This window comes from Lagopus muta, chromosome 6, assembly GCF_023343835.1.
Source record: "Lagopus muta isolate bLagMut1 chromosome 6, bLagMut1 primary, whole genome shotgun sequence".
NCBI classification, from domain to species: Eukaryota; Metazoa; Chordata; class Aves; order Galliformes; family Phasianidae; genus Lagopus; species Lagopus muta.
The window spans coordinates 23,714,134-23,737,537 of NC_064438.1; the positions used below are offsets into that span (position 1 = coordinate 23,714,134).

At 38.0% G+C, this 23,404-nt stretch overlaps 1 protein-coding gene across 9 annotated transcripts in view; it reads left to right on the top strand.

Moving 5' to 3' along the window:
- The window catches only part of PHF21A (PHD finger protein 21A), a 132,255-nt gene that overhangs the window by 103,439 nt on the left and 5,412 nt on the right, over positions 1–23,404 (top strand). For 7 of the 9 annotated variants that reach the window (XM_048949904.1, XM_048949902.1, XM_048949907.1 and 4 more), the window contains 11 exons: positions 3,065–3,319; positions 5,077–5,163; positions 6,879–7,175; positions 8,895–8,993; positions 10,044–10,095; positions 10,895–10,974; positions 11,441–11,501; positions 13,822–13,985; positions 19,327–19,482; positions 21,051–21,126; positions 21,450–21,553. In XM_048949904.1, the coding sequence (XP_048805861.1) occupies positions 3,065–3,319; positions 5,077–5,163; positions 6,879–7,175; positions 8,895–8,993; positions 10,044–10,095; positions 10,895–10,974; positions 11,441–11,501; positions 13,822–13,985; positions 19,327–19,482; positions 21,051–21,126; positions 21,450–21,553 (1,431 nt within the window). Of the gene's footprint in view, positions 1–3,064; positions 3,320–5,076; positions 5,164–6,878; positions 7,176–8,894; positions 8,994–10,043; positions 10,096–10,894; positions 10,975–11,440; positions 11,502–13,742; positions 13,766–13,821; positions 13,986–19,326; positions 19,483–21,050; positions 21,127–21,449; positions 21,554–23,404 lie in introns of all 9 variants that reach the window. The other 2 variants (XM_048949909.1, XM_048949910.1) reach the window with 1 other exon arrangement.

Here is a 23,404-nt window from a genome sequence, read left to right on the forward strand (position 1 = left end):
ACAGTGTGGGATTAGAGATATAATCCCAGAACTCACCAGGGAAAGTGGACCTCTTTACTGAGAAGGAAATTGCAAGCTAATTCCAAGTCTCTACTGTTCAAATAGTTAGAATCTCAAAAGTCTGCTAATAAAGCAGGTAGAAAGGCAGGGGTACATTTTATAGAAAGAGGATGTGTGACTTGTTTTTTACCTGTTGTTGCCATCTCAGCAGCTCACATGGATAGCTTGGATAGGCAGATGGCAGAAGTCACCATTTGCTTTATGCATATTGCAGGGAGTTGCAACCGTAACTTTGACTGGTAACCATTCTCTTCTTTTCCTGAAAGTAGAAGGGGAAGAAATGGTTGGGATCTTAGCTATCTCGTTAAGTGAGCAAGTTGTTTTGAATATTTTCTAAAAACATCTGTGTGAGGCTTAGGTACTTGAAAAAGAATATTGAAGAAATGAAGCAGACATCTAAGAAAAAGATGGTCTTGAGCACAAACGTCTACACTGAATCTAGGACAGAACTATGAAGTGTGTCGTAAAACGGTGAATCAATCTTTGCTTTTCAATCAGGAAACACAACTGCAAAAGCAGCCTTACATTTTTGTCCTTGTTCCACACTTTGCGTTCACGCTTTAACTTCCAGGTCATATTCTGGGTTGCAAAAACCCAGGTTTTGTTTAAAGTTAAAGAGCCCTCTAGTGAAACAGTCACAAAACTGCTACACCCTTCTGACTCCTTGATGTGGTTGCACTCAGAAAGTAATTAGGAACTGAAAGGCAGGTCTCCCTCTCATTTGAATAAAAAAAAGCCAGCTTGCAGCCTTAAGTGATCTGTTTTTGTTTATGTTGGTATAACTCTGCAGTATCATCACTTGCTTCTGTACGTGGAATCTATGTACAGGTTCTCTGTTCTCTTGCCCCTCAGTAAAACTGCGCCTTCTCTTTCAGCAAAGATACAAGGAACATGTAATGTCAAGTGTTTTGTCTCTGTATAAAGGTTATTGCTGCCAACTTTTGTAACAATACATTTTCCAGTAAAGAGAATGCTTTCAATTGCTATTTTCAGAGTAATTCAGTTCAGGCATAAAGTTATATATACGGCTTTAATAGTGACACTGTAAGATACTTGATGTAATCCAGTCAGAGGGATATTTTTTCAAAAAGCAGCAAGCCCGCTGAAAGCTCGTACTATTACAATGTTATTATGTGAAATAAAGCAAACTTGCTGTGAATGGTACTTCAGTATGAATTCATGCATTGAAACCTTTTAGAATAACCGAAGCAATTAACGCTCTGCAAAGTAATACAGAAATTCAAGCTCTGTGATCTGCTGTCTGAAACTATGCTCTCAGTACTTTCACACTTAGCAGAACCCCTTGAAAGTGTCCCAGTCTTGTATTACATGATGGATTACACTTTTCTTCAAAATGTTTATAGGTGAGTGTAATTCTTGTGAAAATGATACGGTGTTACATCTTACTGGAAAAGCTTGAATAATATTCAAGCTGCTTCAGGGGAAAGGAGCCTCTTGCTTTGGAGACAGTGCAGTAGAGGTCAATGAGAAGCTCTTATATCTAAAACGGAAAGTTAAGGGAATTGTTCAAGTTGAGACAAGGAAAAAACTATTATGGCCAGACTTTATATAAATGCATTAAAATTGTAGCACAAATTATTCTTTGATTTGGCATTATACGGAGATTTTTTCACACTTGAGTGTAATTAACAATTAGAAGATACAGTTTAATCAGTAAAAAATTGGTGGTGTGAAGGCAAAACACATTTTAGTTTAAAGAAATAGTATCAGAGGAAATACTGAAGAAACCAACTGGAAATACATTACTTTATTAGAATGAAAAGAAAGGTCTTATGCCATCGTAATTCATAAATCTGAATCAGGCATGTTCAGAACATGACAAAGGCTGCCTGACCCCTGGTTCTCCATTTTTTCCTGTTCCAAAGTCCAGCACCATTGTCAGGAAGGAATGGCTCTTATTTCATTCTAAAAGCATTTAATGATGCCAGTAACCGTTTTGAAGATGCAGACTCATTAATACACTGGATTTTTTACACCAAAGAGAGAAGGGATAAATTCTGCCATTCTATCGAGTGTCATTCATCATGATTTTTCTGTACACATTGTGTTCTGATTTTATATGGAGATCTTCCTGCCTTGTTACTTTTTGAATGAGATTGATATTTTCTGTTTTCCTCAGTATCTTAGAAGATGGTACATTTTAAACCAAAATTTGGAATTATGGTTGTTTAACTTCGGAATGCACTTAATTTGAAGCATAGTGTATCAATGCATTTCAGATAAATGCTGACATTAAGTGATTCAAAACCACTTTCTTTAAAACACGCTAACAGCAATCTGAAATCGTGTGCATGCACCAAAACTACCCCCACTCCCCCATTCCAGTGAAGTTAAAATTAATTGCCTGCAGCTGGACAGGCGTACAGCCAGCTCACAACTCCAGGATAGCCCTGCTGGTATTCTTAGGAAAGAACATGAAGGACTAAATTACTGTCTGTATGTCTAAAACTGAAATTTGCACTAACCAGAATCAAAGCCCCTTTTTGTTCTTAAAGAAAAAAATAAGGTTATGAGTTTTTTTTTTCCCTCTTCTTCTGATTATGATCTCTGTAAGTAAAGTTTCCATTTGGAATTATGTATTTTAATTGATGAGAAGCTAGTTTGCTGGTTTGTTTCATAAACTTCCGGCATATAGGGTTGATGTTGACAGTACACATTTACAAGTAGTATGAAACTAAAAGATCAAAAAAAACCTTTACACCTCTCTCTGCTAACACTTGGTTGTCATATTCTCAAAAACTGTTTTTGAATCAATCTCCAATTCTGCAAATGATGAAAATGTTCCCAACAGGAGCCCCAGATGAGATTTCTTTCTAGCTATCCAGTTTTCAGAAGAGTAAAATCATATGCGTGTCTGAACAGTGGGCAGGTAGACTTAGTGCTGCCTTTTCTTCTACTGTCTGTTGTTTCTGATGAACCAGCCCACATCCTGTCTGATGCCAAATGTCTCTGTCTCTTACCGTGTTTTTTCTGTTTCCTCTAGAAAACGGTAACTACAGCTTCTATGATCACCACTAAGACACTACCTCTCGTCTTGAAAGCAGCAACTGCGACCATGCCTGCCTCCGTTGTGGGTCAGAGACCTACCATTGCCATGGTTACTGCTATCAACAACAACCAGAAAGCAGTCCTCAGCACTGATGCGCAGAATGCACCGGTCAACCTCCAGACAACAAATAAGGTCACTGGGCCAGGAGCTGAGACAGTCCAAATAGTGGCGAAAAACACAGTCACTTTGGTAAGCATTTCATGTGTTTGCCCTGCAAATATGTGTGGTTTAGTTTGCAACAGGGCTATAGGAAAAAAAAAATCACATTCTTGTACCAGAAAGGCGAAGAGTAGGGACTTATGAGACTTTGTAGGTTGACACTGCTAAACTGAAAGACCAAGAGAAAAATATTTACTCTCTACATGAGTTGTTACTACTGGTTGGCTCTATAGAATTAAATCAGTGCTGTCATCACCTCTGTGTACTAACTGTTAGTCACGGGGAAGCAGCGATTGTTTTGCCCCTACGCAGTGTATGGGCTGTGTTCCGCAAAATTTCAACTCTTTTGTTTGGTAAAGGTGCTGTCAGAATTTCATGGCTTGATCATTTTGGGCTTTTGTTTTACATTTTTTGAGTCAATCTCTCTTGTTCACTTTCTGTGATAAAGTCTCTCATGTTAGACACACCACTTAATTCTGCTCACTACCGTGTCTTCACTCACCACTTTTTCATACACAGATCCTGTTTCTTTAATCATGTATTTTGGAAAGTGCTCTGATTATATCAGTCTTTTCCAGAGTAGTTAACTTGCTGAACAATTAATGAGATACCTGGAAATATGAGAAGAAATGTTGTAGAATTAGATTATGTAACCTTCTTGGACTGGAAATTAGGAATTACATAGGATCACGACAGGGAAATTCCACTTTTGAGTTAAAGATTAAAACTTCACTAAATACAAATCTTTATTTATCTTTATTTAAAAATACAATTTAATAAATACAGTTTAATAATGCAGATCAAAGTAATTTTACTTCCCGATAGGGCATCATTGTAATCAGGATAGAACGCATGGAGTTTTTTCTGCTGTTCCCTTTTCCAGAGTCATCTGTTGCCCCTGTCATCTGACTTCCATGCTTCTGCTTAACCTCTTTGCTGAATAACCTACTTAGGCTGTGCAGGTGATAGTGTTATTATACTTACACATGATTTAGGTTTTGCAAGCACATTTCATAAAAATCTCAGAATATTTTCCCAAGCTTTAATTAATCAGCATGATACCTTTTTGAAGTAAACCTCAATCTTATGTGTATGGACAGAAGTAGAGAAGGGTGGAAACTAACACGGACATTAATCTCAAAGAATCTCACTGAGTACTCAACTAGGGTAGTTAGTAGCACTAATCAGATTAATTACTTGGCAACTCCAATTGATTTCAGGTAGAAAGAGAAGTACTTAGGCCTCCTTAAAATCAGTGCTTAATTGCTTCAATTGACTTACTTTCGAATTTTAGGCTGTGCATTTACAGCCCCTCAGAGTGTCATTAATATTTCTAGAAATAGTAGAGTTCTGTCTTCCAAATTTTCTCATTTGTGTGAGATAATCTTTCGTTCTCCTGGATGCCATTGAATATAATAGGATAGTGTAGCTGGATATCAAAGCCTGAAGTTACTTTCTGTCAGTTATAATGCCATTTATGAACTGTTAAAACAAATCATAGTTTCATTATCTTTAGATGAGGTGATTTTAGATCACAGACCACAGTAGTTAGTACAGGAGCACTAAAAGGAGAGACACCTTCTGTTTGTAAACAAAGATACACAGGCACTGGAAAGTAGGGGTACTTCGGTTTTCAGTACATTTGTAATGAAGAAGCTGCTATAATGAAAAATTATGGAGCGAAAAGCCAGGAACATCAAGTCTGAAAATGCATTCAGGGTGTTGATTTTGGTGAACAACATCAGAGCTATTTTTCTCTGATTGAACTATGTCTTAAATTCTTACAGCAGGTTCAGGCTACACCCCAGCCCATAAAAGTGCCGCAGTTCATCCCTCCTCCCAGACTCACTCCTCGTCCAAATTTTCTTCCACAGGTAAGTGTATAGAGAGCAAGCAATTGAAGAGGGACCTTAATTATAGCATAAATAGGAGAAATTTTCTGAGAACATCATGCCTGTCAGTCTTTATTGGTGACATGGTGGAGGAGACAATTCATCTTCATGGGAAGGTTTAGACTGGATGTACAATAGAACAGAACAGAATGATTCTATTGGAAGGAATCTTCAAAGATCATCCAGTCCAGCTGCCTGAGCAGTTCATTATCCAAATGCCTCTTAGAATACTGACAAGCACGAGGTAACAACTGCCTCTCTAGAAAGCCTGTTCTAGTGTTTGACCATCTTCACAGTAACAAAAGCTTTCCTAATATCCAGTCAGGAAATAATTTCTCACTGTGGGATCATTTAGGAGTGGAATAGGCTTCCCAGGGGAGTGGTGGAATCTCCAGCCTTGGAGGTTAGCAAGACCTGTCTGGACAAAGCCCTGAGCATCTTGGTCTGCATTGAGTGTTGCCTTGTACTGAGGAGATTGGATTAGAAATATCCTGAGCTTCCTCCTGCCCTGCTTGTCTTGATTATGAGATTAGCATATAGTGATCATTTATGAATGTATTTGCATCAAAAGGAAAGAACCCACTGAACTGGTGTCAGCAAAAATCAGTGCATCACCTAAGGCCTTAAATTGCTGTAATTATTGTTTGCTGCTCATAAGCAAGAAGGAAAAACAAGATGTCTCTAGGTTGTTCCCAAGTATTTCTGTATTGCAGCAGAGAGTTATTTCTGATCACAGCTGAGCAGTAAAATTTGTAGAAAACAGATTTTTTCACAGGTTGGAAAAAACACTGATTCTTTCTTCATTAAAAGAAAAGATCTTGGAGGAACTATTTCATTTCCAACATGTACTTGGCACTGACTACAAGCCTTAATGTGGTGCAAAAGAAAAAAAGGAAAGTATAGGCTGGTGTCTGTTGGAACATCACCTTGTTTTTAATGATGAAATCCATTGTGGAGTATTAAGTGTGGATAGGACAACAGAAACTAAACAGTGAAAAAGACTTGATTTTCAGAGTAATTTATTCTGTTTCTGTACACTGTAATCATATAAGTAAAAACAATGGGCAAGAAATGAACAAGCATTTGTAGTAAAGTATTGAACAATTTTTGTGACTCATGGAAGAAAAATATTACTAACTGCCTTTACCTGAACCCTTCAGCATTTTCAGTGGGAGATTAATGTATTATTGTGAAAATTCTATTTATTTAGCAAGAGTGGATGTGCAAGTGTCTATTTAGACATGTACAGAGTAATATGATAACAGTGATAACAAGGATTTTCTGAAAAACTGTTGAAGACTCAGTATAAAGCCCTGAGACACACTTCTAACATGAAAGTCTCTGCAGTGCCTGTAAATATTACATTAGTTTTTGGCTCACAAAAGCAGTGTGTTGATTTAGACATATGTAAGGCACTTGGCAATATACATGTAATATAAATATCTGTGCATCCAAATACCGTTTCAGGGACTGTGACTGCTTATGCAAATGTTTTATGGATGGATCTTACGAAAGTAAATTCAAAAATGTGCCTTTTCTTTTTCATATCATACTTGTGACTCTATGCTAAGAATTACATTCTGTAAGGAATCAACCTTGCATGGATTATACAGGCTGAATTAAAAGACTTAGTAAATAATTTTTTCTGCAGTATTGGTATATGAATATCTCTCTTCCTTTTTTTTTTTTCCCCGTAGGTTCGACCTAAGCCAGTTGCCCAAAATAACATTCCTATTGCCCCAGCACCTCCTCCAATGCTTGCAGCTCCTCAGCTTATTCAGAGGCCTGTGATGCTGACAACAAAGTTCACACCCACCTCTTTACCCAACTCTCAGAACTCCATACATCCAGTTCGTGTAGTTAACGGGCAGACAGCAACCATAGCCAAAACTTTCCCTATGGCACAGCTCACCAGCATCGTGATAGCAGCACCAGGTACCAGGCTTGCTGGACCTCAGACTGTACAGATCAGCAAACCAAACGTTGAAAAACAGGTACAGATAAGAAAGTGTCTGCTGAATAAGCATACTGGATGTATTGCTTTATGGTTTTGGAGAGGATAAGAAATGGGGAAGCTTTCATTGGTTGCTGGAAACATTCATGTTCCAACAATAGTACAAATTATGAAATTACTTCTGACTCTTGGGGTAGAAATAACCTTTTTTCTGTAACATCTTCTTTTCATACTTTTATTCTCTCTGTTTTATTCTCTCTGCTGTTCAGCTTCCATTGATTACAAGCAAGCTATATTCCAAGGCTGTACTAATTTCTTGGAGACCGTGTACAATCCAAAATCCATGGTCATATGAAGCCTTTAAGAAACACTGGAAAAATATTTTCAGTGTTTTTGTTTTTCAGATGATGCCAACCAGAGAAGCAAAAAAAAAAAAAGGATGCAAAACCATAGAAGTATATAATCCAACAATTTCTTCCTTGATCTTGTAGTCTTGTTGTCTTACAATTGGAGAAAAAATAGAGTCACTCATCTTTAGAGGACTGGTAGTTTACCATGACTAAATTGGGTTAAATGAGCAGAAGGGAGACCCTCAGAAACAGAGCATTCTAGATAATTAGTTTTAAAGTCCCTCTCCACCGAAGACTTTCTTAAAGTTTTTACTTTAGCATGGTTTGCGGCTGCTGCTTCCTTGACATTCAGTTGAAGTGAAGCAATCTTCTATTTCACTTTTAATTCTTTCATTTATTACACGTTAGTGATATTATACCATTATATAATGTATAATGCATTATCTATAGCATACAATGTGTATTTGTGTAATTATGCATATATTACTATACATTTTACTTACAAATCTTTCATAGACTAATGTGCCTTGAAGTTATCTTCCACGTTTGAAGTCACCTATAGAGACTGAGATAATCCAGTGCATGAAAGACATGCTTATGTTCTGTTCTCCTATGAATTCACTTGAGTAGGTTCTTGTGTACCTCAAGGCAGTTCTACAAGTTATTCAGCAGTGCGTGCACTTTTCATTTGATTTGAAGTAGTACTTTTACAATGCTATACTTTTGATGCCTATTCCTTTTGATGTCAGCAATATTCATTTGCTCTTCAAATAATTACTGGAAAATCAAAGAACTGTTGAAAAACATACAGAAAAATGTTGCTGGTTTAATAATACATTAAGTTTTCAGTATATTTTCCCTGCATGGTAGAGAGGAAGAGTTTGTGTCTTGGTAGAGATTACCTCAGTTTGTAGTATCAAGAGCTGTGCCATGGGTTGGGGGCTGACATGAAGAGTTTTGTGGTATCACTGAAGAAGAATCTGACTTAAGAAAAAAAATGCAGAAAAATATGAGGTCTTTGGAGTCAGAGAGAGAGTTTTTGAGCCATTCATAATTCTTCAAGAAGATTGAAGAGCCAGAAGTATAAAATGCATGTAACCATGCAGAATGGTTTTACCTGAAGTTTTCCTTCCCAAACAGTACAGCAACTTCTGTAATGGAGTTAACTCTTGTGATGACTTTTACTGCTTGCATGGCTGCTTGGGTTAATGGAAAGGTTGTGAGGCTGCTTCATCCTTTGTTAAAGCAAAACAGTATTTAATATTCCTCTCAATCCGATTCTTTGTTAATACACTGCCAACTTTAAACTGTTTTTCTTTGTATCTGTTGAAGTATTTGTTTTGCTTTATTAGTCAAAATAAAATAGTGCTCCTTATCAGAGAATGAGAGAAACTTTTTTTTTTTTACAGACTATTAAACCACATGTGGAAGCAGAAGAGAAGCAAACAGAAAGTCGTACAGTTACTCCACCTGCTGCACCGAAGCCAAAACGAGAAGAAAATCCACAGGTATCAGAGCACACCCAGAGTTTTCTGGATGGAAGGAATTCCTTGTCCTCCAGAAAACTTTTTTTCCTCCCTCTTCCCTTAAGATTCCTAAACTTTCATATTCTATATATCCTATTGGGCAACAGTAACTATCAGTCTATGACTGTAGACCTATTAGGTCTACAGAATGACAAATCTAAACAGATATAATGCATTTGCATATTTCATTCTGGTCTTTTGTTAAATTAGAAGTTTGTAATTTCCCTGATACTTCCTTCAACCAAGAAGCTTCGATTACAGCATTGATTTCTAATCCTTTGAGCTTTTAGACTGTTGGAAAACGGCCTTTTTTTTTCCATTATAAGAAACTACTGTTCTGATTAGCAGGATGGAAAGAGCCATGTATGCATACATTCTGCCTAGATCTTATTCTAGTTTAGGTCCCATTAGTCTTGGGCGGATGGAAAAGCCAAAATGGCTATTTCTTAGAGCCTTTCTGCCATGTTGAGCTCTGAAACTGATTACAACTAAATGTGTTTGTTTTTTTTTTTAAATAGATTCAAGCTGACTATTTGTAATGTGAGATTAGCTACTGTCAGTACAAATTCTGATTTTTAGATGTCTGTGCACTTCTTGCATTAAAATTAGAATCCCTTGAGAAAGCCATAGCCCTAATCAAACTGCGTAACAGACTTGCTCCTTATAGTCTGCAATAATATGGAGATGATTCTGTAGCCAGTAATATTTTACTGGCAAGCAAACTGTGTTGGCATTTACTAAGAACCAATCACATAGTTATCTCAGTGTACTGGAAGCAAAGAAACTGCTTTCTTGTTCCTGGCTCTGCCAACTTGGTGATCATAAGCAATTGACATTTCCCTGTGTATCAGCCTAGGTTCCCAAATTAGCATATATAAATGAAAAGTGAGTTATGGAAGCAAAGCATTATTAGTAACATTTTGGGTGCTTAGTTACCTGTCAACTGATTTTAAGAGGCCTAAATAAAGTACCTTATCCTAACAATCAGAACTGTCATGATCTCTGTATTTTTCTCTTTCTTCTCTCTCACAGAAACTTGCCTTCATGGTGTCTCTAGGACTAGTTACTCATGACCATCTGGAAGGTAAAAAAAAAAAGTCTTAAGCTGGTTCTTGAGCTCTTTGTTTCATAGTCATTCTGAATGGGAATTACAAGTCCAACATATTTCTGTATCATTGTAGTATTTTCTTATACTAAAGTGCTTTTGGGATGTCTGTACTCTAGATCTAACTGGTCTCTTGCACGTCTTTTATTCTCCTTATTACATGGAAGCAAAGCAGTTGCTTATGCAGCTGAGATCAGAAGGATCAGTGTTGGGAAAGAAAGTGCATGCTTTGATGGTAGGAAAGAAATTTGTGACAATGTTGTTGCATTCTAAACAGCCTCTGTATCTGCAAAGTTATGCCATGGATAATTTTACAGTAATCCACATCTGGATTTCTCATTTCTTTCATGATTTCATGGGACTGTAATCTGTAAAGGAAAAGAATTAATAGATCATAATTTGTTTTCTTAATCCTATACATTGAAGAACAGCCTAACGTTGCAACAGCTTGTGTATTTCTTGAGGTACTGACAAGGTTATCAGAGGCTTCTAGTTTGAGCTCCCAATTACACTGACTGCCAGTATAAAAAGTCTTAATCCTGAAGTACTCTTATTTAGAGAGAAGATGATGGTCATTTTGTGAATTAGTTGAGCACTATACTTGTACATTTTGTCAGCTGTTAGTTCCAAACCTGCAGAAATTAGAAGCATGATAAAGTTTCCTCTGTTGAGCATGAATGGTTCTGTAGAAATCTTCACATGCAAACTGCATTCTTAGAAACTCATAATTTCTAGGGTCTGTTGTTTTCTAACCTGAGTGAATGCTTTGTTTTTCAAGAAATCCAAAGTAAGCGACAAGAGAGGAAAAGAAGAACAACAGCAAATCCAGTATACAGTGGAGCTGTTTTTGAGCCTGAGGTATTGATCTCTTGCTGGGGGAAACTAGTCCTTCCATTCTGAGCTTGTTTTCTGCCACATTGCCACCACACCACCATGACAATCAAGACATCTTACCTCTGACAAGACAGGGTAGCTGTTGTCCGTAATTCAGATGGCCATTGCAATGATACGACCCTTAGATTTTTAATCAGGAGGCACGTTGGGGTGTTCTTACAATATTTATGTCCTTTTCTGCCTTCTCCTATGTAAAACTGAAATTAAATGGCAGTGTGTGTTAGTCTTAACCATTAGGTCAGCTTGCATATTGGACTGAAGCAGTCCAGAGGTCAGAAGTAGTGTAAAAAAGCTAACTTCTCTGAAGCTGTGCTCCAGAAAACAGAACAGCTGGTAATCATGTGCAGTGCTGCCTTGCTGTTCATCAGCTATTTTATATAGTTGTTGCAAAAATGTTAGCCAGCTAAAATGGTCGTGTTTTCCCCTGCAGCGCAAGAAGAGTGCAGTCACGTACCTGAACAGCACAATGCATCCTGGAACGCGTAAAAGAGGTGAGGTATACTTAGACATGTCTTCCTGCTCTGTGCCTCTTCCTCCATCTTGCATTTGCAGTCCCCTTGTTCATTTGAAGGGCAAAACGAAGAAGGACTTTACAGTACTTCATTTGTCTAGTAAATTTCCATGGTAGACACAGATCTTGACTTCCAGGGATTAGCATAGCAGGTTTTATTAAGCAGCTCAGTGTTTCATTTCAGTTTCACCTTCCCCCACAAAAATAGAGCAAAGTGAAAGGTGAGATGTCTGAACATCATTTAGAGGTATAAAGCTGCTGTCGAGATTCTCTTTTTAATAACTAAATTGTATTGCTGCTGTCAAGAAGAAGGTGGTTGTGGAAGAAGTGTCTGTGCTCTGAGTAGGAGAGGAAACTTAGTGTGAGAAAAGCTTGTTCCCCAGTGGGAGCAGAGATGGTTCCTTGGAAAGAATTTGTCTCGAGAAAGACTATCTTGCTCCTTCTGAGCACTTTACTGCAAGCAGAGTGCCACTTGTCCAGGAATGGAATATGATCTTTTGTATAGGTATGCAGCATTCTTCAGTCCAAATTCTTCTGTAAAAATAGCTGAAATTTTAATACTTATGTTATGATGAAAGACATGAGTCAGCACAACATAGCACAGAATTCATACAGGTTTTCATACAAGGCATCAACCACACATATAGAACAATTTTTCCTGATTTTATGATTTTCTGCAGTTCTTAAGAACTTGTGCAGTCAACTATAGAATTGACCAGTTCAATTATGATTTCTTTTTTGCTGCAATGTCAAATATTCATTTGATGTGTACTTTCTTTGACAAACCTTGTCAGTCCAGAAGGCAATGTGACAGGGCTGACCCTTGTTCTGTTTTGAATAAAGCACATCGGTATGCACCACTATCTTCTAGTCACATTAAAAAAAAGATTTTTTTTTCTAATAGTATGGTATGAATTTTACAGAGATAGAGTGTTGCATTTGTTCTGTGGATAAATAAATGTTCCTGCTTCTAGTAATCATTTCTTAATTCTATTTTACAAGTCATTGTGAACAATTAATGCATCAGTGAAAGGGATTGCATGCTTTTGTGCTTGATATTCTCTTAGCCTGTTTATGCATGCTGACTGCTGTTTTACTGTCTTTTTTTTTTTCTCACACACTGTTGTGAGCCTGCACCTTCTATTAGCACCAAATTAGTAGCATGCATTTTTAACTGATAGAAGATTTGGGTGAATACATTTATTTTGTGATTTAGAACAGCAGTATATTAGCCGTAAAGCTTATGCAAGCATGTGCCCTTGAGAGCTTGAGTTGGTGCTGAGCGTGTCAGAAATTTCAGCCATGGACATCACTATCAGAAATCCATTTCCAAGGACATACTTAGTTCTGGAACATATCCAGACCTTAAATGCAAGGTTTAGCATGTTAATGGGTATGGACTGACAATCTGTAAACATAAGATCTGGGGAATTATTCTAAGTCCTTTATGTTTACATAGTCATAAATTACTGTGGAGAAGGGAAGCAGAAATGATGGTTACATATTGTTTTTTACTCTCTCACTTTGCATACATAATTTTATGAAAATAGTTACAGACACATTTTGCACTTCTGCTAATCTGAAGGAGCATATAGGAGTTGTGCATAGTCAAACAAACTAGACTGAGAAAGGTTAAGAAAAAACACAGAATCTGAGGAGAGTCACATTTTAAGACCAACGATAGATTACAACTGGTAGTGCTGGGGTTATGAGTCACACAACAGGACTTTTCTTGAGGCACCCTAATTTAAAAGATGCACCAGTAAAGTAGAAAGTGCTGATCTGTGGGTGAGTGGGTTTAAAAAATGAGCAGAAAAGGATGGGGTTGGAATGGTGAGTGTTGGTCTCTGAGATAGGACTTAACCTTTGTGTAGGTTTATGCTGACAGTAGAAAGATAGGAATGTGTGGGATAGCAGTAGAAAGGATTTCATAGTAGTTATTGTGGCTTCTGTCTAGCTTTGGTGCCAACATATTTTCCCTAAAAACTGAGTAGCCTTGATTCTAGGAGTCCGCAGACTGCTTTTGAGGGAGTAGTTCTTTGACCTTCTTACAGAACTTATTTCTATTTCCTTCTGAAATACATCTTTTAAATATTCTTTCCTGGCAAAATTCTACTTAAATATTTCTTAAAAAATGTTTAAATCTTTGCTTCTGTCCTTCCACTTGTAACTTTTTTATTAACTTCCTCTCTGTGCTACATCATTTCCTTTTTCATGCTAGCCAATGAGGACCACTGGCCAAAGGTATGTAAGATTTTGTTTGTTTGTTTGTTTGTTTGTTCCCTTTTGTTAATATGTAGGTCGTCCACCTAAGTACAACACGGTGCTGGGGTTTGGGGCTTTGACGCCCACGTCCCCTCTGTCCAGTTATCCCGACTCCCCTGAAAATGAAAAGACAGAGACCACATTTACTTTTCCCGCGGCTGTTCAGCCTGTGTCCCTGCCTAGCCCCAGCTCCACAGACGTAAGTAATTCTTGGGGAGGGAGGTTACTTTTGGGAAGATATGCAGAAACAATCACAAGGCAAATCACTGCAGATTTTGTTTCTTTAGTCACACTCATCCTTTGTCCTGGTTCAGTGCAGTGAAACCATCTAGTCTCCTTTTAACACCCTTCCTTTTTCCTCCTGCACCTACGTTCTTATCCTGTAGAGATTTTATTTATAACGTGCGGTGGATTGAAACACTGGGAGGCACTAGGCATGCTAGATGAGCTCATTTCCTTTGTGCCGTGTTTGAGATCTTGTCTGACTGAATTGAATCTGTCATCCATGATAAAGGGGAAAGGAGAGAATGGAAAATATTACTTACAGACCACAATAACAGAAAGTTGTGATGTTTCAGTAATGAGAGAAGGAAAACAACTCAGATCACCCAAGACAGCCAGGAGCAGTTGTTCACTGCACTGGTTATGGCAGTTCAGCTACATTGGTAGAATACATTGCTATGTACAATTGCTATGTTTATGCTTCACAAAATCTGTCTCAAATGAAATCTGCTCATTTTTTCATAATTTATAAAGAAGGAAATATCTTTTTATTTTTTTTTTTTAAGTTAGAAACAAAGATTTGCCCCTCAAAGCTCAGCCTTTTTTAAAGTTGCTGAGGATGACCCAGTTATTTCATTGTTTCTGTTTCTTGCCAAAAGCATTAAGAAAAAAATTAAAGGCTGTGCGTAAGTTTCTGAAAAGAAATAGCAGGGAAAGTTGATGTGAGTTACTGTGTAGGTCTGACACAATGTAATGAATGGACAGTATGGTTTGTCTAAAAGTGTACAATGACTGAGTGAAGTAATTCATTGTACAAAACTTGTCAGGAGTTGTAGTGTACTTCCAGTAAAGTGCTTGCCTTTTAGTAACTACTAAGTACTGGGGACAGTTTGAAAATAAAAAGATACTGGCTTATTTATTCACACGAATAAGAGATCTAGGTTTGTTTGTTTGTATGCTTCTTTTTTATGTAATATTGTGTGTAACTGAGAGCCAGCAACTTGAAATGGACTTTACGGAAGCGTTGAGTTGGGTGGTTTTATTTTCACCTGTGCAGTTTCACCACTTGAAGAGCATAGACCAAGGGACAAACTATTGGCCATGGAGAAGAGGCAACAGAAGCCATCTTGTTGCTTCTGAACGGTATTTGTTCTGCAGAGGCAACAGAAATAGAAATAGTGGAAGTGTGTTTGAGTCATAGAAATAAATAGATGCAGTTCTGATACACAGGGAATATGTATGTGAAATTAGAAGGTGCGCTGTTGTGTAGTTACTTTTGAGAGCAAAATAGCACTCAGCTATAAAAACCCTTTGCTGACAGTCAGATGAAAGAGACTGTGGAACAGCCCCACAGAGGGAGGGTGTGCCAGCTCCATCTCTGGGGACTTCTAAAAGTAACCAGTAAAATTGACAAGTAAACATGCTGGAGAGAGCTTTTTTTTTTTTCTTTTCTTATTGGCCCCATGAGAAGGATTGGATAATGTGTTAGATCTTTTCCATCTCTGACTTTTGTATGGTCATTTCCTACTGTATAAGAGCTCTCAAAACAGTATAATGCGGTGGTGTCCTGTTTTCTTGCTCTGCCTGGTGACAGCAGGCTAAATCAAGAATGGAGAATTCTTGTAGCATTCTAATCTCGTTCTGAATCCCTGAATTTTCTCAGTTTGGATAGTGTTCAGACCTAGCTGATGGATTGTTTCAATATTCATTAATTACAAATCTGTGTTTGTCAAAATATAGAAAGATGTATTTATTCCAGGTAGAATAAAAAGTGCTTCCTGTTGTTACTCCTTCAGCTTTTGGTGACCATATAGAGTGAAAGCATGATACGTGCATGCCCAAGTAAAAAGTTATTTTAAAAGTCGCAGTTAAAACCTTTCAGCTGTTTCCCAGGCAATTAAAGAAGAAAACTGTGATTTTTCCCATCTTTAAAACATTTTTACACTCATTTATTTGGGAAGTCTAATTCCTATAGGCTGTAGAATGGAAATTTGATGTTTGGTACCTGAAAAAACTTTGTTTTTAGCCAACCTGTGAAAATTGACCAAACATTCATCACCACAGCCCAGAATGGCTTTTTGCCTTTCTTCTGAATTGTCATCCTCTCAGTGACAGAGATGAATTCTGAAGGGAGGAACTTGAGATGGGAGTGGAGATAAGGGTGGAGGGGTAGAAACTGAGAACAGAGCCTGGGAAAAGGAGGGAAATAATAACAGGCAGGGCTGAACAAAGCTTTTCTTTTTTTTTTTTCTTTTTCTTTTTCTGTCTTGAAGTTGGCTGTGAACCACTTGGTTATGGGTGATTCTCCCTCACACAATAGCATATTCACCTGGAAGACAGCAATTGCCTTTGATAGTCTATTACTCAGCAGAATGAATAATGCAAAACTGTTTTCTGTCTAGAAATCTCTATTCTAGCAATGGTTCAAGCCTGTGGTCACAAAATGCCTTTTTATTAGTAAATTAATAAATGTTACAGTTGAGCAGAGTGTTGGAGAACATTCAGACCGTGAAGTCAAGCTCATAAATGTTCGAGAATGCCTAGATTATTATTGCTTGTGATAATTAAGTCACTTACAGCACGCATACCTATTAAGATAATCTTTATTAATGTGGTCTTGCACAATTCTTGTTTCAGAAAATTTAGATTTACCATGTTATTCTAGTGAAATGTACATATACATGTCCACATTCAAACACATAAGCTATACACACATACTGTGGATTTGATATCGTATTGTTCTGTTGTACTGCCAAAAGCCAGGCCTTATTGCTGTAGATACTGTATAAAAATAAAGGAAATTGTTAGCTGTTCAGAAAGCTTTTATTTACTTTCCCATTATCTTGGAAGAGGAAATAGAGCGAATAGTGACCTTAAATCACCTTTTATATTCACACTCTTTTGAAATTACTCTTCAGCGTCTTCTGCCTATAACATATGTTAGAGCATCGTCAGCGAGCTCTGCTCTAACATAAGTTGGCTGCAAACAGCCTTCAGGGAGCAGGGCCAGAAGCTGAGATTAGTGGGGTGCATGTCACAACATCAAATCCAGCTCCCTTCATGCATACATTATTAACTGTCTTTAAAATCTGGGATCTTTCTTTGGAATTGAGCATTGGCTGGATTTTTGATTTTTAATGTCCAGTTACTAATTTTGAGGGAATACCAGGAAATTTGCATTACTGTTTTGATGAACCAAAATAGGATTATGGATTTTGTGCGTGTGTGCTGCCATTCTGATGCATTCAGAAACACTGCACACTGACCAGTATATCACTACTGGTTTTATGATGTTCTGTTGAATTTAAAAGGCTTTGGACATAAATTTCTTCATGTCTCCTCTTCAAGAAGCAACAAAACGCACCTCTTGTATAGGTCTCTTTCTGCAAGATATTAGATGTATCAGTTTGGGTTTTTTTAATAGCACTAGTTAGGCACCTCAGCCAGGTACCAAATGCCATTTGTAATCAAAGGCAGCCAAAGGCATCTTAACAACACATATAATTCTCTAGAATGAGAATTTTCTTCTGGACTGTGAGAATTTCCTTAGGTTGCAGAGGATTTTGGTTTAGCTTCTCTGGCACCTGCTGCCTGCCTTCCTTTCCTCACTTGTGTTTGCAGAAAGCATAATGGAGGAAAAGAAGCTCTTCCCAGCCTGGTTACGCAGATCACTTCAGAGGAGGGATGAAATGTCACTCATTTCATTCTTCTGTTAACACCAAAGAGCTCTGTGGTGTTAAAGTATGAAATAACACCATAACCCAGCTGCCAGTACCAAAAAACGGCACTGATAATTCACTGAAGGTTGATCTTTTACGAAACACAGCATCAGTGCTAACCTTGGGAATTAAGAGAAGCATAGCGTTCCCTTCAAAGAAAGGCCTCATCAGCAACAGAGTCAGGAAGTAGGAGCCTTAGCAGACTGCCTGTGTCTCATTCTTCTAGTATGTTTAATATTTTATCCGTAGTAGAGGTTAGCATCATTTTTCTTGTCTGGCAACTTAATGTTGTAAGTGCATGGCCAAGTCCGGTATCATTCCAAGATAATGGAACTTACACGCATGAAAAGACTGTACGGCTCAAAATGAAGCACTGCATGCACTGATAATGCCTGTATACTGAGGGAGAGTATGTGCACAGTTAGACTCAGCACACACATTCTGAGATGATAGTCTTGAGGATGTTGTCTGTGTGAAGCTTTGGAGTAAAGTCAGTGAGAAGTGCATATTTCAGACTCCAGACAGGGCCTAGAATATGTCAAGCTGTCAGAACAAGCCACGGGTGAGAAAGAAGAGGGTTCCGATGCCCCTTTCCTATTCTATGGGTGCTAACCCATTTTTCTTCCATGCCTCTGTGTACTTTTATCCAAAGAACAAAGTGAAAACAAACATGAACACAACTACCAACCCAAGCATAAGATGGGAGTAACAGGAGGGGAGAGAGAGAGAGAAGAAAAAGTGACAAAAATTAGACCTTTCTTTCTGGGGAGTTGATGCATGCAGAAAAGAAATATCTCTGATAGTGATACAGTAGTAAGTCGGACTAGATTTTGCCAAGAGATGTTAGTAATGTTTTTAACTCTTTCCAAAAAAGAAAACTCCTAGAAAATCTCTCTTGGGTATTCCTTCATCTTGGCTCTCACAGCCTATGCTAGCGATGAAACATAAGCCACTGCCGATAGAAAATGAGAGAATTTTGAGTCATAGCTTTTTTGGTGCAACTCAAGGTAGCCTCTGTGAAGTAAAAAGAATTGTCTCCAGAGTGTAATTCATTTTGTTCTTTTTCATTTACAAGCAGAGCACCTTTTCCTTCTACTTTCATTTTTAAAGGTGACCTGAATATTTGACAGTGTTCTTTTAAGTCACTCCACTGGGGTTTCTTACATATAATTACTGGCAAGAGACCGCCTCATCAGCATTCCCAAACTGGAGTTGTGCTTACATTCAGAAATGAGAAGGGTTAAGAAAGTGGGTAGCTCATCATTTTAGGCAAAAACAAGCAGGGTAAGGGGGAGGGGAATCTAAAATAAGATAGGCCATGGGTTACTATGTGTTAAGTGAATGTATAGTGATGAGTGTTTGCTATAATATCTTACCTTGGGAGGGCACTGTTTGGGATGACTGATGTATTTCTGATATCCTGCCTGATTTTCCTGTTTCACCTCCTATAATGGGCTTGATCGTTTGGAATCCCCTTAGAAATAGTTGTGTTGTAAACTTTGCATTTAACAAGGATGTAGATGTCAAAGGTCAAAATTCACTTTTTTACCTTCTTCCTCTCTTTTTCTGACCCTCACCCCTTCCCCTCGATTTTTATAGGGCGATATCCATGAGGATTTTTGCAGTGTTTGCAGAAAAAGTGGGCAGTTGCTGATGTGTGACACATGTTCACGTGTTTATCACCTGGACTGTCTGGATCCGCCTCTGAAAACCATTCCCAAGGGCATGTGGATCTGTCCCAAATGTCAAGACCAGGTACTGTTTAACAGACGGAGAGTTATACACAATGCACTGCAAGGATTTTTCCAAGTTAAAGGAAACAACCGCATCGCTTGGCTTACTTATATCAAGACAGACTGACACTGAACCAATCTATCTGATCTGCAGTAAGGGTTGTGTAAATTTGATCTAATTACCTATGTCTTCCTTCTGGACTTGGGATCCTTATTTGTTACCTATGTGTTTTCAGTCTTTTGTTGGGCCTAAGCACACAGACTTTTGGGAAAGGTTCTCTATTACCCATAGAAATGCTCCTGTTCATCTGAACTTGTTTCTTTAAAAGACACTGGTATGTTCTTTTGGATAAATATATCAAGTGTTTGTACGAGCTTGCCTCAATAGATTGAGAAAATACAGACCTCTCTTTTCTTATATAAATCAGGCATCAGAGACTTTGTCTTCAGTGATCTCTCTAGCAATATTGTCAAGCATCAGCATAATGAGGATGGGCAAATACTTTGGTCCTTCTTTATTCCAAGTACATAACTGAAGTGAACAGATGATATTTTAATATTTTGTTTATACTTGCGTTGAAATGACAAGACAAAGAAGTAAACCAGGGTATTCATAACCTTATGTGGCACTTCAGAAGTTGCAAAGGATTGCTGTTAATCAGCAGCCTGAAGCTGTTAGTGTTCTGTCTGGTTTAGCATATTGCTTAGTCACTCGCATGGCCAGATGGTAAGGTAAGAATACAACCTGGTATATTATGTGCTGCTCAGAGGAACAGGAATGCAAAATTCAAGTGACTTGGTCAGTCACTGCAAATGAGGAGGAAGTATTACCACTTTTTCATTCCTGCTCTTGTGAACTATGGCATATCCTTCCTCTTTGTATTTCTGTAATACATTCCCACAGAATTCTGGGAAATATCTGAGTTATTTTACTGAAAAGTGACCAAGTCCTCTATCTCCTGAGACATCCCTCTGCTTCACTTATTGAGACACAATACATTTTTCTTCTCAAATTAAAGCTCCTTAGGAAGGAATATGTGAGGAAGGCACTTAAATACATAAATGGTTCTTATCCTTATATAAAGAGGGCTTGATGATTCTATTAAGACAGTTCTGATACGAAGGGCATATAGGACAGTTTGATGTGTTATTAGCCCAGAAGAGTGTTGTTTAAATGTGTGGTATGGAAGCTGCTCTGTGACATGGAAAGTTTTCTCTCAGAACAACTGAGATCAGCAATTTGTCCAAACCATGCAATAATGTTTATGTCTCCTGGCAAGTTTCAGTTCAGATGCATTATCTTTTCATTCCTCTTTTAAGTTGTTCTTTTTCATTAGTTTATTTGTGGCTATGGAGGGAATTTGAGAATATGCTGACATTTGTAAGAAGCAGGCCTCCTTTGTGGGAGCTACAATAAGTTGTGAATAATTCCCTCTGTTAAATCTCAGCGCAGGTCTGCAAAGCTTCATGTTAACAGAGCTCGGATTAATGATAGCCACAGAGAAAATCCATTGTTTTTTCCCTTTCTTCTTTTTCTTTTCTTAGGGGTAGATTGTTTACCAGCTAAATCTCTACACACTTTTCTTTCAGATGTTAAAGAAAGAAGAAGCAATCCCATGGCCAGGAACTTTAGCAATTGTTCATTCATATATCGCGTATAAAGCAGGTAGGAAAATGGGGAGCAATGGGTTTTTTTCAGTTTTAAAACTGGAAAATGTTATTGAGGGAATGGGACAGCATGGTACTTCCTTTTCAAAAGGAAATTAAAGAGGAAGAACTTAATCATTGAAGTGATAATGGCAGTCCAAACTCTTCAGCTTTTTGTGATACTTGCATGTGCAGGTGAAATTTTGCTTGTGATTTATTGCAAACGTGGTTGAATTTACTTCAGTAATACTCTAAATGAAACAGTTTAGAGCTTATATCCACAGTGGTAACAGGAAGACTTTAAATATTATTTCTTGAGGTGATTAATATTCTGTTTTGCAGCAAAAGAAGAAGAAAAACAGAAACTACTTAAATGGAGTTCAGATTTAAAACAGGAAAGAGAACAACTAGAGCAGAAGGTCAAACAGCTCAGCAATTCTATAACAGTGAGTATCACCTTCCCAGATAAATCTGCACCGGTGTTCTGGTGTCAGAATGCAGATAGAAAACTGCAGAGCCCACGTACTAGACTTATCTTCCACTGGTTTTACTGAGGATTGAATGGGCTCTTTTAGGACTCTGCTTTTTTAGGACTTTCGGGATCAGGAATGAAATACAAGTGGCATACAATCTGAGACACTCGTACATGATCCCTCCTGACCATATACTGTAGAATGCAGTGACCTATAATATCAGCAGGTGACAAACACGACCCACAGCAATATTGTCTGTGGGCAGCAGATGAGTTCTAATTCTCTAGTGCCTCACTTGAGTTTGAATGATTGGGCCTCTGTGTGTACTAAGAGTTACTTGGTGCTCTCTTCAGATATTCCTAATACAAAAGTGACCATTTTCTCACAACTGTCTCTTGGGTTCTTGACATGCTGGCTGGAGAGTCAGCAAGCCTCTGCATATTACTAATTGTGCAGTGTCATACTTCTGACTAGAAGCAGTACTGTTCTCCTAAATTTATGACAGTAACTGTGCCATACGTATTAATTTGCTCTTAATATGCAAATTGGCTCTTGAGTTGCCTGTGCAAAGTTTGAGCCCCCCCACTTACCATGGCTTAAGTCAGTATCACAACATGAAAAATATTAAAACCTATGTGGCAGCTTGTGTAAAGCTGGGTATGTAAGTACAGACTTGTTTTTTTTTTTTCCAATGTAGTTGCACTGTCTGTGTGTCTTTACCTCTTAGACAAAAAGTAAACATTCCATGTTTAAAGACCTCTAAATGCTAATGATACAATTAAAACAATTGTGAGCAAGTGGTAAGAGGTGCTGGCTGGCAGGTCTGGAGTCTGTCATCTTCTGGTTAGCAGTAGCTGGACATAAACTGAGCAGCACTGGTGCTGCTTCTCAGTCATATTACACAGAGGCAGAAGCAAGCCTTTGCAAGGATTGATAGTAGGTAAGGAGAATGGTGTCTTTTCCATGATCAAGCCGTTGTTTACACTTTAATTAGAACCATCAAACAAAGACACATTAGATCTAAATTTTGTAATGTTCTTGTGATGCCAAGAGCTGCATGTGAAAACAGTAAAGCTGAAAATAAGAGTGGAGATCAGTGTGAATAAAAGACTTGAAAAATATAAGAAGGTTGCCATCTCTGTGTAAGATGCTGAAAGTTATAGGTGCAAAATAGCTACCGTCTCTTTCTGAGGGTTTCAAATATAGATATAAGCAGTTTTTCACTCTTGAAACGTCACTTGTGGGCATTCATTTAAGCTATCATACTCTGGCTCTTATCTTATGAGCTACCTAGGTTACTACTGCTTCCAAGAGAATGAAGTGGCCACAAAATAAGATTTTCAAGTGAAAAAGGGCTTGTTTTTCATTTCAAGTGCCCTTTATTTAGTAAGAAGAGGAAATGTTCCTGTTAAAAGTGTATGTAAAAGCAAGGACTGTATCCCATTAATGGCGTGCACACAGTCAGCAGTCAGCTGTGATAGGATGCCTGAGTTTGCATATCGGAGCTAAAGAAATTCCAGCAATGCAGTGCTAACAGAAAAATAAGAACACATACTTGGAAGTTTCCCTTCAAAAGGAACCCAAGAGGATGGAACTGTCTGTGTTGGTTTGCCAGGCGCCTTAAGATTAAAGGACCTTATTGGGGGGCAGCTATGTACAGACAGTTTAGTTCCTTAGCTTGCAAATATGAATGCCGTGAACGCAGCTCTGAGCCTTCTGTTCTTCTAGTCTGAAATTACAGGTAACGTTGCAGCTGCAGTCTTTTCTGAGTACTTACATTTAGATCCGCAAACGCTGAATTCCTTCTCTTGCCTGCTTCCATTC